The sequence below is a fragment of the Orcinus orca genome, chromosome 4 (assembly GCF_937001465.1).
Source record: "Orcinus orca chromosome 4, mOrcOrc1.1, whole genome shotgun sequence".
Classification (NCBI taxonomy): domain Eukaryota; kingdom Metazoa; phylum Chordata; class Mammalia; order Artiodactyla; family Delphinidae; genus Orcinus; species Orcinus orca.
In genome coordinates, this window is record NC_064562.1 from 80,029,914 (window position 1) to 80,047,033 (window position 17,120).

Below are 17,120 nucleotides of genomic sequence, written 5' to 3' on the forward strand. Positions count from 1 at the left end.
AAAGCCTTTGGCAGAAATACAGACCTTAGGCTTCCGTTTCCAAGATCAGGCAAGAATACTTTAAAAAATATATATATATATTTATTTATTTATTTTTGGCTGCGTTGGGTCTTTGTTGCTGCTCACGGGCTTCCTCTAGTTGTGGTGAGCGGGGGGCTACCCTTCGTTGCAGTGTGCAGGCTTCTCATTGTGGTGGCTTCTCTCGTTGCGGAACACGGGCTCTAGGCGCGCGGGCTCAGTAGTTGTGGCACGTGGGCTCAGTAGTTGTGGCTCGTGGGCACTAGAGCAGAGGCTCAGTAGTTGTGGCACGTGGGCTCAGTAGTTGTGGCTCGTGGGCACTAGAGCAGAGGCTCAGTAGTTGTGGCGCATGGGCTTAGTTGCTCCGAGGCATGTGGGATCTTCCCAGACCAGGGCTTAAACCCGTGTCCCCTGCATTGGCAGGTGGATTCTTAACCACTGTACCACCAGGGAAGTCCCCAAGAATACTTTTTTTTTTTTTTGGCAGTATGCGGGCCTCTCACTGTTGTGGCCTCTCCCGTTGCGGAGCACAGGCTCTGGACACGCAGGCTCAGCGGCCATGGCTCACGGGCCCAGCCGCTCCGCGGCATGTGGGATCTTCCCGGACCGGGGCACGAACCCGTGTCCCCTGCATCGGCAGGCAGACTCTCAACCACTGCGCCACCAGGGAAGCCCCCCCAAGAATACTTTTTAATAGAGAAAAGCCTTAATTAAATGACTTTCAGACCTCCTGCTTAAAGAACTGATATACAAAAATAGTTATTTCTGTTTTTGTACATGAAAAAAGGATGTTTCATGTCAAAGGAGTAAACGAGATGTAAAACAGAGGGTAAATTGCTTGGAAAACTCAGGATTCTGTAAATATGCCATTTGGGCCATAATGAAGGTGAGGTAGTACAGGTGATGTGATTTGTGTCTAGAGAAGGAAATAGGGCCTAATGTTTCATCCTAAACAGTTTGGTTTTTATTTTTTAATGTAGTGAGAAGCCAGTGCAAGGGGATTTGGGTGGTTTTGTGGTCTGAAAAGGAAATCTCTCAGGTGGAAAATTTTGAAAAATAACCAGAATGGAGATTAAAAGGATAGCAGTAGAAGTAAGGATGGAGAGGAAAGCACGCATTCAATTGTTGAGTGGATAAACTCAGTAGGACTTGGTGTTAGGCACAGGTGTCCAAACAGCTAGGGATCATCCATGGGGAAGATTTTAGGAAGAGAGTAGTGAGAGTTTGAACCTGTTGAGTTTGATGATAAACCCATTCATGATAATAACAGAAGAGTATGTGTTTGATGCTGTGAGTGAAGAGAGGTGTTATTAGTCCTTGAGTGCTGAAATAATAATAATGAAAGTGATGTTAGTCTTAGAGTAATAGGCAAGGGTGAATCTGAGCGGGAAGAGTGTGGAGGCATGGAGAGTCCATTTTTGCAGTTACCTGGATACAGGGTAATTGACATCTGTACTAAGTTGGTGGTACTGGATGCTCATTTGGAAAAAACGACTCATGAGAGCTTCCTTGGTGAAATGAACAGCACATCCTATGACAGATTAGTTTGGGAACTGGTGATAGGACGAGAAGAGACCAAATTGATATGATTTCTAACTAAGGAGTTAAGCATACATACATAGGACGAAGGGGAAGGACAGCTGGCTTAGGAAGAAAGGGGGATAAATTCACTTTCAAATATTTTGAGTTTCAGTTACTGATGGGACAATCAGGTAGAGATGTTCTGAAATCAAATAGTGATATGAGACTTGGTCTTATATAAAATGTTAGAGTTGGGGAGAGAGATTTAGGAGTAAATAAGTTTGTCAATGCTGGTAAGTTTGTAAAGGATAATAGATTACAATCAAAAGGACTTTTTGGGCTTCCCTGGTGGCACAGTGGTTAAAAGAACTTTTGTGATGCCCATAATTTGAAGACTGATTAGCTGAAGAGATAGAAATAGTAAGGTAGGAAGGGAAGTTTCATACTATGGGAATGAAAACTTGTGAATTTTAAGAAGAGGTAGAAACAGTGAGGAAAGACCATTGAGCTTAATACAGACGTGGGTGATTTTTAGAAGAGGAGTTTCTATAGAGGTGTGAGGGCAAAAGCCACAATGCATAAAGTTAAGGGAGGTAAACATATGGAAACTAGAGCACATAATGAAAAGGAAGGAGATCTGTGTTACTAAAAAGAGTAGCATGGAAAACTCTTTACATGTTTGCGATGGAAAGACCTGAACAAATTTAAAAGTAGAAAGTAAGGAACCACAAAAGAACATGTGTGGATGTTAAAGGGATGAATACCGTGGTGTGGCCCTGGTCCTGGAGAAGGAAGAGAGGAAAGACTGTTCAAGGTAGACATAGAAGTATTAACTTTGGAATAGGAAGCAAAACCTTTCTTTGAAATTAGAGTGAAGAATGAGAAGGAAGGACAAATAAAAATGGAGGAACATGGAGTGGCTTGTATCAGAAGATCTGTTTTCTTTATTAAGGACAAGGTGAGATCATCTAAAGAAACTGCTTTTATGGACTAAACAAAATGTCATTGAGGACCTCTGTTGAAGGAAATAATGATTGTAGACTTATACAACTGTTATAATCTTACTTTGTGTGATATATCATTCATTATGATAAATCACAAATATGTCATATTTTTTCTCTTATTTCAGCAAAAAATCAGTTAGAATTTTGTTGTCATATGCTTCGAGGAACAATAGACCCAAAGGAGCCATCTACTTACGAATATGTGAAATTTATAGGAAATTTCAAATCTTTAAACAGTGGTAAGTTAAAATGCTTCTTTTGCAATGTAATTTCACTTGGTATTCTTTTAAGCTCTTAAGGACAGATGTTTGAATATCAGTAAAAACTAGATTTTCCTGGAGTATCTGTTGATGCTTATTTCCTTATTGTTTTAGTATCCACTTCAGCACACAATGGTTTTGAAGGAACAATACAACGCACACACAAGCCTTCTTATGAAGATAGAGTTTGTTTTGTAGCTACTGTCAGGTTAGCTACACCTCAGTTCATCAAGGTATGTTTCTAATTTTATTTCAGAAAGGGGTTTCACTTTATATTATGAGAATTATCTGTGTAATTTTTTGTTGTTTCCAGATACTTCCTGTAAACATTGAAGTGGTAATGGCCATGAGTCATTAAATATACATGATCATGATATTTTTGAAGCAAATAATGAGTTATCAAGGCACTCATTAAATTACATAACTAATTTTTAAATGTACACCCTTTGTAGTTAACCAGTGGTTATGTATCACCGTTGTCCTGCTTTTGTGCAAAATTTTAAGATGCTTTCTTTGTATGGTTCACAACTGCAATAAAGGGGAAAAGCCAAAAATCTAGGTAAATTTAAAAGATTGGTTTTGAAATTTTATTTTGAAATGCACAAGTTGCTTTTTACTGCCTTTCATGTACCTCTTCAGTTTTGAAATTCAGTTAAATAATTTATTTTTATATCCTGGGCCCAGGAAGCAGATGATTAGTAGGGAAGTGGGAAAATCAAAGACTTCAATCACTGGAAAATGGCTGGAAATAAGCCAGGCTAAGATTTTAAATTTAGGGAAACACCATATTATAGGACAAAGTACCGAATTAGCAGTTAGAGGATCTTGAACCAGTCTCGCTCTGCTTGTTTTGATCTTAATAGCAGTGGCTAAAATGTTTATTGAGTGCTTACCACATGCTGTATACTTTACATGAGTTATTTAATTCTTAAAAATGCTGGTATGATCACCATTTTATATATAAGGAAACTGTGGCCTTAGGGAAGTTAAGTTACTTGCCCAAAGTCACAGCTATTAAGCAGTAGAACTGAGATTGATTCTAATTCTTTTTCTCTCAAAGCCCAAACTCTTAATCACTGCGCTGTGCTACAGAAAGTTATTCAAGGACACAGAGGCAGGTTGGAATACATTGCTGAGTATGACTAGAGTCTAGGGTTACTGTGTGTGGAGGAGCGGATAGGGATGGTGAGAGATGATGTTAGAAAAGTAAGCAGATGCCGGCAATGAAATGTGCTTCTTTCTTTGTTGTTTGTTTCTCCTTGCTGAAGAGTGTAGACTTTATCCTGATGGCATGAGCAGCCATTAAGGTTTTTAAGCAGGGAAGTTATACAATCATATTTGAGTATTTATAAGGTAATTGTGGCCAGAATAGAAGAGGAGTTGAAGGACAGGGAGACTTGCTTGGGGAGACACTTTGGCAATAGTGTGAGCCAGTGATGGCGAGGGTCTGGAGTCTAAACTAAGACCCTGAAGCTGGATGGGATCGAACAGATTTCTTAAAAACTTAGAAGGTGAAATTGAAAGGATTTAGTAGTGGCCATTTAGATGATGAAAGGTGAAAATGAGTGTATTGTGACTATCAGATTTCTAGACTTAATGGCATAACACAGGTATGCCTCTGTTAATGAGATGGAACATTGTGTAACTGGGTATGAGGAGTAAAGCAGTTAGTTTATTTTAGGACATGTTGAGTTTGTGATGTGCAGGAACATTCAGACAGAAATACAGAACTCTAATTCAGGAGAGAGATCTGAATTCAGAATTAGGGTTTTTAGGCATGTGAGTGAATAGAGAAACGTGTCGAGTGAGAAGTACTCCCCCAGAAGCCTGCATCTATTTATTGCCGTATTCCTTGGTACTAGAAAATAAAAATGTATTAAAAAAATGTTTAGGGAAAAGTTAGCTAAGAATGACTTTTACAGCTAACTATGTTTGGGACTGTGCTAAGGACACTGAAAAGTATTTCTAAATTTTAATTATTAATTTATTTGTAGGAAATGTGCACTGTTGAAGAACCTAATGAAGAGTTTACATCTAGACATAGCTTAGAATGGAAGTTTCTATTTCTAGATCACAGGTAACTCCCATTTTTCAATTCTATAAAAAGATAATAATCATATTATAATTCTTGAAATTAATGGATTTCAAGGACAAACTGTTTCTCATCAGGGCGCTCAAACTCATTATCCATTATTTAAAAAATAAAGGTTCCTCCCAAAATTGATTTCTAGTTGAGTATTTTTTATTATGGAAAAATTCATAATATTGGTTGTTTTATATGTAATTTAGGGCACCACCCATAATAGGATATTTGCCATTTGAAGTTCTGGGAACATCAGGCTATGATTACTATCATGTGGATGACCTAGAAAATTTGGCAAAATGTCATGAGCACTGTAAGTAGATTTTAATATTTCTGGTGATAATAACTTTTTAATCTGTAAATAACTATCATATTAATAGAAGGTGGTGAAATACCAACTTAGAACCATTTCTGTATTTTTGAAATATATTGGAAATTTTTTCTTTGTATATATAACTAATTCCAGTAGGAATCCTAGATCAAGTCTAAATTAAACTTCTTCCCATTCTACATATTTCAATCTATAGTAGTAAGTACAGTTTTATAATATGGCATCTCATAAACCTTGTTTTGGAGTATATAAGCTCTACATCTAGAGTAAGAGAAGTAGATTTGTTTGAAAATTGTAATAGTATGTCAAAATATTAGAACACTATTTCATAAATTTTGATATCCAGGCCCAGGAGGTAGGGACACATTTAAAGAATCTCTTTTAGAAAACTCATAGTGAGTGCTTCATTAATGTTACCTGCCGTTGTTGTATTAGCAGAAGGAACATTATCATCGCATTTTTTGCCCTGTTCTAAACAATTTACGTACATTATTCTCTATTTTTCATCATCACAGTTGTAGAAAGTAGATACTACTATTATCTCCACGAGTAAACTGAGACACAGAAAGGCTAACTAATTTACTTACAAGCCCATAACTCATTGGTGGCAGAGACAGGATTAGAGTCTAGCCCTACCCCTTTACCACGTGCTATTCATTCCTTGTTTCAGAAGTTTGTTTTTAATAGGTTTTATTTGCTTCTCTGATCCTCCTCCCCAAATCCTTCCCTCTTGAGTGTCCTCTAAATTAGATATTTAAGATACTTTCATAGTGTCTTAGGCTGGTCTCATAAACCTCTCTCTATGAAAATAAAGCATGTTATATAATATCATCAGCTATATGGAAGATTTTCAGAGTAAAGTCACTTCACAAAAACATTCCTCACTTCACGTGATAATGGGCACTAAGCTCCATGATGTATTAAAAACATCTGACACCTCTATTAGCTAGCTGGGTAATCTTGGACAAGCAGTTTGAAGTATGTAGAACTTGGTTTCCTCATTAACAGAGAGAGCAAGCGATTCCTGTCCAGCATTTCCTAAGGTTTGTTGCATGAATGCCAGTCTATTAAAAATGAATTTTATGGTCAAGGAAAACTAGGTAACAGCTTATAATCAGTCCCCATCTCCGCACCACCAGAATCTTGACATATGTTAGCATACTCAAGGCTTTGAGAAGACCTGTTTAACCAATTTTGCCAAGTTAATTTAACCACAAAACCCATTTGTTGCTTAATATCATTAAAAGGCTTCCAAACTTACAATCTACAGAGAATGTTTTGGGAAATACTGTATTGTCAGTTACTTTAAATAATTAAATTTTTCTGATTTTGGTTAGTTAAGGTTTAGAATTAAATGCCTCAAAGATGCTGTACTTGTGGGGGCCGGGAGGGTGGGTGGAGTCCAGGTGTGATTACTTATTGCTGTTGCCCTCAGTATGTCTTAGCAGGAGAAAGTCAGTATGTGAATAATTTATCCTTGAGTATTTGGAGATTTATTGTATGTGAAAAGTATAAGATCAGCAATAACTGGCTGTAAATTGGGCACTGTGGAAGGTATGCTAATTGCTATCTCTACAGAATAGCATTTTCTTATAATTGATGTACGAAAAGCCAGAAGAAGAATTATATATATAGACATAAATGTGGGTGATACCTTTGGCTAAAAATCTAATAATATGAATCAAAACATATTTCTTTTCTTCTTAGTAATGCAATACGGGAAAGGCAAATCATGTTACTATAGGTTCCTGACCAAAGGACAACAGTGGATTTGGCTTCAAACTCATTATTATATCACTTATCATCAGTGGAATTCAAGACCAGAGTTCATTGTTTGCACTCACACCGTAGTAAGGTAATAATTCTTTTTACAGAATTTCTGAATATAGAAACATCCATAATGATTCTGGAATGTAATTTTATGTATAACTTATTAATGAAGTACAAAGTGATTTCTTCACCATTTTTGATATATATTTCAATTTATTATTACACTTACTTATAGGCATTATATAGAAAGAAATACAGTACAGATATGTAGAAATATATAATTCTTGACATAAATTTTATGGTTTAGAGCAGATGTTGTAACTGTCTTTTATATACCACAGTCAGTCATGTAAACGGAGAACTGGAGTAGATAAAGCATACTCTTCCCTTACTTAATTCCTCTTAATTTAAGTTCTGTGTGGTTATGGATCCTTTACAGTAGCACATAAAACTTTTGAGATATGTAGAAAAATGAAATTTGAACTAAGAGGTACACTGTATGTATATGTTTTAGGTTTCTGTGGTGCATAGAAAATAGTCTGGAATTTGTGATGAACAAGTAAGACACATAACAAACACTGAGTGGTTGCACCTCTGCAGTATTTTAAATGAATGATCAAACACTGAAATTCTATTTTTTACCATTTATAGTTATGCAGAAGTTAGGGCTGAAAGACGACGAGAACTTGGCATTGAAGAGTCTCTTCCAGAGACAGCTGCTGACAAAGTATGTTATCCTACAGTTTTTTAAAATTATTTTTATTTCTTCCCAGTGAAAGACAAGACTCAACAAATATTTCATTTCCTTACTTGTGACAGGGTTATAACTATGCTTTACTATTTATTTTTATATTAAATTTAATATCTTACAACCTTGTGTGCTTCTAAAAAAGATTTGAAGGGCTGCTATTTAGTGATAACTGTATGAGAGACATGTATGATCTCAGATTTAAACTAACATTTGTTACAGTGTGCTAGGCTCTGGCTAGGTTTTTATATAAATTACAAAATGTCATTTATTTCTCAGACATCCTTATCTGAGTAGGTGATATCCCCACTTTGAAAATATTAAAACTGAGCTTAAAGACTCATGCCTGGCAAGTTACAGTCAGATTTTGAACTCTGGTTTCTCTTTTCATTGTATCAGGTAGGAGTGTAGTATATTAGCTACCTATTGCTGTGTAACAGAACTTAATGATGTAAAATAACACACGTATATTATCTGATAGTTTCTGTATATTATCAGACACAGTTTAGTTGGGCCCTCTGCTTCAGAATTGGCCATGAGGCACAACGTTTCAGCCCAGGGTCTCTCACAAGTCTGTAATCATGGCGTCACTGGGGGCCACAGTCATCTCAAGGTTCAACCCTGGCAGAATCTGTTTCCAAGCTCACTTAGTGGTTGTTGGAAGGATTGGGTTCCTAATGGGCAGTTAGACTGAGGGCCTTGGTGCCTTGCTGGCCGATGGCCAGAGGCAATCCTCAGCTCCTTTCCAGGTGGCCCTTTCTATCAGAACAAGTATGCAAGAAGATCTAGGGAGAGAAAAATCCAGCAAGATTGAAGTCAGTCTTTTGTAACCTAATCACAGAAGTGATATCCCATCACTTTTGTCTGTTCTGTTCATTAGAAGTAAGCCACTAGATCCAGCCTACAGTAAAGGGGAGGGATTATACAAGGTTATGAATACCTGAAGGTAGGAATCATTATGAGCCATATCAGAAGTTGCCTACAACAAGTATTTTTGATCTGTAGAAAAATAAGTGGAATGAAAAGGTCAAGAATGTATATTAAAAAATGAGTTAAAATAGGCAGCATGCCAGGGGACAGAATGGGAGGATGTCATTCAGTCATTCAACAAACTTTATTAAGTACCTTCCATGCACAGTGAAGAAAACCATCAACGAAATGAAAAGGAAATCTACTGAATGGGAGAAGATATTTGCAGATGATATATCCAATAAGGGGTTAATATCCGAAATATATAGAGAACTCATAGGACTCAGTAACAAAAAAGAAGTCCGATTAAAAAATGGGCAGACAACCTGAATAGACATTTTCCCACCAGACACGTGAAAAGATGCTCAACACCTTTCTAATCATCAGGGAAATGCAAATCAAAACCACAATAAGGTATCACCTCCTACCTGTCAAAATGGCTGTTATCAAAAAGACAACAAACAACAAGTGTTGGCGAGGATGTGCAGAAAAGAGAGCCCTCATGCACTGTTGGTGAGATTGTAAGTTGGTGTAGCCACTGTGGAAAACAGTATGGAGGTTCTTCAAAAAATTAAAAATAGGACGACCTATCAGTTTCACTTCTGAGTATTTACCTGGAGAAAACAAAAACAGTCGAAAAGATTTATGCACCCATGTTCATGGCAGGATTAATTACAATAACCAAGATACAGAAGCAACCTAAGTAAAAATGTGGTACATATATACAGTGGAATACTTTGCAGCTGTCAAAAAACGAAATCTTGCTATTTGCAGCAATATGGATGGATCTTGAGGGCATTATGCTAAGTGAAATAAGTCAGAGAAAGACGACTGATCTCACTTATACATAGAATTTAAAAAACAAAACAAATGAACAAACAAAACAGACCCATAGATACAGAGAACAAACTGGTGGTTTCCAGAGTGGGGCGGGGCGGGGGGTGTGGGCTGGGGCAAAATAGGTGAATGGGATTAAGAGGTACAGACTTCCAGTTGTAAAATAAGTAAGTCACGTAGGAATATGGTTAATAAAACTGTAATAGCTTTGTATGGGGACAGATGGGTACCAGACTTACCATGATATTCATATTTAAATGTTGAATCGCTATGTTGTACACCTGAAACTAACAATATTGTGCATCAGCCATACTTCAGTTAAAAAAGAAGAGTGCCGGGCTTCCCTGGTGGCGCAGTGGTTGAGAGTCCGCCTGCTGTTGCAGGGGACACGGGTTCATGCCCCGGTCCGGGAAGATCCCGCATGCCGCGGGGCGGCTGGGCCCGTGAGCCATGGAAGCTGAGCCTGCGCGTCCGGAGCCTGTGCTCCGCAACGGGAGAGGCCACAACAGTGAGAGGCCCACGTACCGCAAAAACAAAAACAAACAAAAAAAAAGAAGAGTGCCTTCCCTGTGCCAGGAAGTACTGGACATCGCTCTAGCTGCTGAGAATATGGCTGCTGCTCTCATGGGTCCCATATGAAAGAATTTTTCCAAAGAGGCTCTGTCTGCTTAGGGGAGGAAAATCCAGCATGTTTTTAGTGAAAGAAATTTTCTGAGGAAAGTGCTTAAATCTAGAGTTCCTTGAAATAAGGACTATCATAGAAACCAAAGTAATACATACAGAGATTGTTCTCTTTACTTCTTTTTTTCCCCTCATGCCCATGTCCAATCCTAGGAAATTCAGCTAGCCCTACTTACAAAATATACTCCAACGATGTCTACTTTCTCCCCACATTAATGTTACCACCATGATCCTCCTGAGTTTGGGGAAGAGGTCCACTTGAGATATATTTTTCAGAAATGTCCATGTGTGGATGGTTTTAGTCAGGAATCTAAACATGATCACCAAGGGAATGAGTGTAGAGAGAAGATGACCAGGCACTAAGCACTGGGGCATTCAACGTTAAGACGTGAAGGGGTCAAGGAAGAACCAATCACAGGAGATCAAGGAGAAATATCCACTGAAGTAGGAATAATACCAGGAAGCTACGTTGTCCTAAAAGCCAAGAAAAGAAAGCGAGCGTGTCAGTGAGGAGTGAACAGTCAGCTTTGTCAGGTTCTGCTGAAATAAGTTATATTAGATGAGTACTGAGAATTGAGCATTCAGTTCAATAACATGTATTCATTGATCAGTAAGAACAGACCAGGTGGAATAGTAATATGAGGGAAAGCTTGATTAGAGTGGGTTTAGAAGAGAATTTTCTGAGACAAGGGGAATTAGAGATGGTAAGTAGGGAAGGGTTTTGCTACAAAGAGGAGAGAGATCTGGCAATAATAGGAAGCACTGGGCTAAGAAGAAGCTTTTGCTTTTTAAGGTGGGAGAAATAATAGCATATTTGTATACGGACAAGAATGGTCTGAAGGAGAGAGAAAAATTGGTGATAGGAGAGAGAGCGGTAGAAATGCTAGCAGTGTTCTTGAGTAGGTGAAAGAAGATGGGATCTAGTGGACAAGTGAATGGATTAGGCTTAGCTAGATAGAGGAGCAGATGATTTCAGCTACAGAAGGGGTTGGGAAACTATGGCCGTTCGGCTTGATCTGGCCCTCTGCCTTGGTTTGTAACACCCACAAGCTACAGATATGTTTTTTACATGTTTTTAAGTGATTGAAAAAAAAAAATGTTTTGTGACACACAAAGATTATATCATCAGATTTCACACCACACTCAATCGTACGTTGCATATGGCTGCTTTTGTACTACAAGAGTTGAATTGTTGTGATAGAGACTATGTGGCCCACAAAGCCTAAAATATTGATTCTCTGACCCTTACAGAAAAGTGTGCTGATCCCTGAATTACAGTAACATGAAGAAGGGTAGAATATGTGAGTATGTATGCTGGTAGGAAGGTTGATATAGTAGTGGAGCTGTGGCATTTCTCTACAGTGAAATAGGAACTGGAGTTTGGGGTTTGAAAAGAGGGAAAAGTGTTGAATAGTTTTCTAGGAGAGTGAGAAAGTGAATGGACAAGGGAATTTTAGTCTGTTTGGCAGGCAGGATAAAGGGCTCATTGAGGGTCTTGGTCATTTATTTAAAGAGAGAACAACGGTTAGCATGTGTGTTTCTTCAGCCATGTTCAGCTGTGCAGGAACAGATGTGGAATAGGTTAATAATTGGGTTTCACCAGCACTGGTATTTTCCTAAGGGAGTATGGTGAAGGGAGATGTGGGCAAGGGAGTTGATGATACATTCAAGGGTGTGTTTGTGATGATTAACCATGATTTTAAGCTGGTTAAAGAGGGAAGAGAAAACAAGAGTGATTATGAAAATGTGGTAGAATTGATGTATTTTAGGTTCCACTGAAGGATTATTGGAGTTGGGATATTGGAGTTGGGTGGTTAAAGAGTAGGATGTTTGAAACTGAGGTTATGGAATGCTTATTTTTATTGATTATGACAAGGTCTAGGGTTTAACTATAAGAATAAGTGACTGAGGACAAGTGGATGTCAAGGTCTTCATCAAGGAATAGAGAAGTCATGGTGTCAAATATGTGAATGTTGCTAACCTAGGAATTAAGAATCAGTGAGGGCAACATCTAACATCATACTCAGCAGGAGGAAAGCTGAAAGCATTTCCTCTAAGATCAGGAACAAGACAAGGATGTCCACTCTCACCACTTTTATTCAACATAGTTTTGGAAGTCCTAGCCATGGCAGTCAGAGAAGAAAAAGAAATAAAAGGAATCCAAATCGTAAAAGAAGAAGTAAAACTGTCACTGTTTGCAAATGACATGATTCTATACATAGCAAATCCTAAAGATGCTCCCAGAAAACTACTAGAGCTCATCAATGAATTCGGTAAAGTTGCAGGATACAAAATTAATACACAGAAATCTGTTGCATTTCTATACACTAACAACGAAAGACCAGAAAGATAAATTAAGGAAACAATTCCATTTACCATCGCATCAAAAAGAATAAAATACCTAGAAATAGACCTACCTAAGGAGGCAAAAGACCTGTGCTCTGAAAACTATAAGATGCTGAAGAAAGAAATTGAAGATGACACCAATGGATGGGAAGATATACCATGTTCTTGGATTGGAAGAATTGATATTGTCAAAATGACTGTACTACCCAAGGCAATCTACAGATTGCAGTGCAATCCCTATCAAATTACCAATGGCATTTTTTGCAGATCTAGAACAAAATATCTTAAAATTTGTATAGAAACACAAAAAACCCCAAATAGCCAAAGCAATCTTTTTTTTAATTAATTAATTAATTTATTTATTTATGGCTGCGTCAGGTCTTCGTTGCTGTGTGTGGGCTTTCTCTAGTTGCGGTGAGCCGGGGCTACTCTTCGTTGCTGTGTGCAGGCTTCTCATTGTGGTGGCTTCTTTTGTTGCGGAGCACGGTCTCTAGGTGCTCAGGCTTCAGTAGTTGTGGCATGCGGGCTCAGTAGTTGCGGCTCGGAGGCTCTAGAGCAGAGGCTCAGTAGTTGTGGCACACGGGCTTAGTAGCTCCATGGCATGTGGGCTCTTCCTGGACCAGGGCTCGAACCCATGTGTCCTGCATTGGCAGGCAGATTCTTAACCACTGAGCCACCAGAGAAGCCCCCAAAGCAATCTTGAGATGAAAAATGGAGCTGGAAGAATCAGTCTCCCTGGCTTCAGACTATACTATAAAGCTACAGTCATCAAAACAGTAAGGTACTGGCACAAAAACAGACTTACAGATCAGTGGAACAGGATAGAAAGCCCAGAAATAAACCCACACACCTATGGTCAATTAATCTATGACAAAGAAGGCAAGAATATACAATGGAGAAAAGACAGTTTCTTTAATAAGTGGTGCTGGGAAAACTGGACAGCCACATGTAAAAGAATGAAATTAGAACATTCTCTAACAACATACACAAAAATAAACTCAAAATGGATTAAAAACCTAAATGTAAGACTGGATACCATAAGACTCTTAGAGGAAAACATAGGCAGAACACTCTTTGACGTCAATCACAGCAATATCTTTGGATCCACCTTCTAGAGTAATGAAAATAAAAATAAACAAATGGGACCTAATTAAACATAAAAGCTTTTGCACAGCAAACAAAACCATAAACAAAATGAAAAGGCAACCCACAGAATGGGAGAAAATATTTGCAAATGATGCAACCAACAAAGGATTAATCTCCAAAATATACAAGTAGCTCATGCAGCTCAATACCAAAGAACGAACAGCTCAACCAAAAAAATGGGCAGAAGATCTAAATAGACATTTCTCCAAAGAAGACATGCGGATGGCCAATAGGCACATGAAAAGATGCTCAACATCGCTACTTATTAGAGAAATGCAAATCAAAACTACAGTGAGGTATCACCTCACATGGGTCAGAATGGCCATCATCAAAAAGTCTACAAACGATAAATGCTGGAGTGAGTATGGAGAAAAGGGAACCCTCCTACACTTTTGGTGGGAATGTAAGCTGGTACAGCCACTATGGAGAACAGTATGGAGGTTCCTTAAAAAACTAAAAATAGAATTACCATATGATCCAGCAATCCCACTACTGGGCATATCCCAGAGAAAACCATAATTCAAAAAGACACATGCACCACAATGTTCATTGCAGTGCTATTTACAATAGCCAGGACATGGAACCAACCTAAATGTCCATCAACAGAAGAATGGATAAAGAAGATGTGGTATGTATACATAATGGAATATTAGCCATAAAAAATAACTAAATAATGCCATTTACAGCAACATGGATGGACCTAGAGATTATCATACTGAATGAAGTAAGTCAGACAGAGAAAGACAAATATGATATCTCTCATATGTGGAATCTAAAAAATGATACAAATGAGCTTATTTACAAAACAGAAGCAGACTCTCAGAGAACGGACTTGTGATTACCAAAGGGGAAAGGTGGATGGGAGGGGTAAATTAGGATGCTGAGGTTAACATATGCAGACTACTATGTATAAAATAGATATTCAACAAGGACCTACTTCCCTCCATTATAATGAGGAGGAAAGAGAAGATGGTTATGTTCATATACCTGGTATGTTAATAGGTAGAGTTACATATTTGGTGGTGGCAAGTATTCTCATCGATATAAGACAAAGCTATCAGTTGAGAGAGGGAGAAAGAAGCTTAGGAACAATGGGAAAGATATGGAGTAATTGTGAAGAGTAGGAAGATGAGCCCACTAGAAAACAATGTTTCTGCTTAGTGTTGAGTATCTTTTTTAGGTTGGCGGTCATTTTAGGTTGACTATAATTGTCTCCAAAGGAACAAGTGAGCTGGAAGGCTAGGTAGGACAGGGATGGTTTAAAGTTAGATTTTAATTTGTGCTCTTAGAGGTGCTAGAGTATCTGGTAATGACAAGGAGTAGAGATTGAACACGGTAGAGTAGAGGAAAAAGTTTCTTGGAGACGAGTTCCTAGAAAGCTGAGAGGCCAGGACAGGATATTAGATGAATCACCAATATGGATATTGAATTCTGGAGAAAGGTCAGAGTTGGTGTGAAGAAGATTTTGAGCAGTCAAATGCGGAGTTCCAAAGATGCTTTTAGTGCCTTGTCTGTAAACTTAAGTGTCATCTTAATTCTGTTGGGTTTTTTTTTTCACTTTTTCTTTTTTCTGATGTGAAATATATGTAACAAAATTTACCATCTTAACCTATTTTAAGTATATAGTTGAGTGGTATTAAGTACATTCACACTGTTGTGCAAGCATCGCCACCATCCATCACCAAAACTTTTTCATCTTTCCAAAGTGAAACTCCATTCCCATTAAACAGTAACTCCCCATTCCCTCCTCCCTCCAGCCCCTGGCAGCCACCAATCTACTTCTGACTCTGTGAATTTGATTCCTATAGGTACCTCATGTAAGTGGAATCATACAGTATTTGTCTATATGTGACTGGCTTATTTCACTTGGCATAATGTCCTCAAGGTTCATCCATATTGTAGCATGTGTCAGCATTTCCTTTTAAAGGCTGAGTAATATTCCATTGTATGTATATACCACATTATGTTTATTCATTCATCCATCAATGGACACTTGAGTTGCATCCATCTTTTGGCTACTGTGACTAATGCTGCTATGAACATGGCTGTACAAATATGTGTTTGAGTACCTGCTTTCAATTCTTTTGAGGATATACCCAGAAATGAAATTTCTGGATCATATGGTAATTCTATATTTAATTTTTTCAGGAGCTGTTATTACGGTTTTCCATAGTAGCTGCACTGTTTTATTTTATACATTCCTGTCAGCACTGCACAAGGGTTCCAGTTTCTTCATATCCTCACCAACACTGGTTATTTTCTGGTTTTTTTTATAATAGCCATCTTGATTGAAGTGGTATTTCTTGGTTTTGATTTGCATTTCCCTAATGATTAGTGATATTAAGCATCTTTTCATGTGTTTGCTGCTTATATATCTTCTTTGGAGAAATGTCTCTGCAAGACTTGCCCATTTTTTAACTGGATTTTTTGTGGCAGGTATTTTTGGGTTTTGTTTTTTGGTTTTTTTGTTTGTTTGTGTTTTTTTTTTGCTGTTGAGTGGTAGGAGCTCTATATATATTCTGGGTATTAATTCCTTATCAAATAAATGACTTACAAATGTTTTCTCCCATTCCATGGTGCTTTTCCACTTTGTTTATAGTGTCCTTTGATACACTTCTGTTGCCTGTGCTTTTAGTGTCATATCCAAGAAATCATTGCCCAATCGGATGTTATGAAGCTTTTCCCTTTTTTTTTCCTAAAAGTTTTATAGTTTTAGTTCTCAACGTTTAGATCTTTGATCCGCTTTGAGTTAACTTTTATATATGGTATAAGGTAAGAGTCCAGCTTCATTCCTTTGCATCTGTTGTTTCTTTAAATAGAGAATGAAACCAAAACTTTCTGGCTATTAAAATTTTTTTTTCATTTCTTTACCTAATATTACACAGGTACACTTCCCTTGTTATGGGGTAAAAACTGATTTGGGGGAGGAGGAATTAGCAAGAAGTATTGCTAATTTGGGAACTCTGAACTGAACCACAAGAAAACATTTATTTTACTCTTGTTCTCCTTAGAGCCAAGATTCTGGGTCTGATAATCGTATAAATACGGTCAGTCTCAAGGAAGCATTGGAAAGGTTTGATCACAGCCCAACTCCTTCTGCTTCCTCCCGGAGTTCAAGAAAATCATCTCATACTGCAGTCTCAGACCCTTCCTGTGAGTACCCTAGCTTGAAAGCAGACTTCCTTTAAAGAGAGTCCTTCTAAATTGTTTATGTTGCCGGTATCAGCATTTTTCATCGACTGCCACTTTCAAATGATAAGTGTTTACATTTCTGAAATACACTAGCCTTTTCAGTGAGCAAGAGGCACATTGCTCACATCTAGCAAAGAGTTAAGTGTATAAAGTAGCCTATAAAATATGTAGGTAGTAATATTGGTCTTGTTATTTTTTAATCATCCCTCAAAAA

At 37.9% G+C, this 17,120-nt stretch overlaps 1 protein-coding gene across 21 annotated transcripts in view; it reads left to right on the plus strand.

Moving 5' to 3' along the window:
* CLOCK (clock circadian regulator) overlaps positions 1–17,120 on the plus strand; it is a 137,145-nt gene that overhangs the window by 96,123 nt on the left and 23,902 nt on the right. For all 21 annotated transcript variants that reach the window (XR_007477024.1, XR_007477025.1, XM_049709151.1 and 18 more), the window contains 7 exons: positions 2,669–2,782; positions 2,918–3,036; positions 4,798–4,880; positions 5,093–5,199; positions 6,925–7,072; positions 7,639–7,714; positions 16,726–16,867. Coding sequence is in view for 19 of the 21 variants with exons in the window: in XM_049709151.1 (XP_049565108.1) it covers positions 2,669–2,782; positions 2,918–3,036; positions 4,798–4,880; positions 5,093–5,199; positions 6,925–7,072; positions 7,639–7,714; positions 16,726–16,867 (789 nt within the window). In the remaining 2 variants the exon portion in view is untranslated. The remainder of the gene's footprint in view (positions 1–2,668; positions 2,783–2,917; positions 3,037–4,797; positions 4,881–5,092; positions 5,200–6,924; positions 7,073–7,638; positions 7,715–16,725; positions 16,868–17,120) is intronic.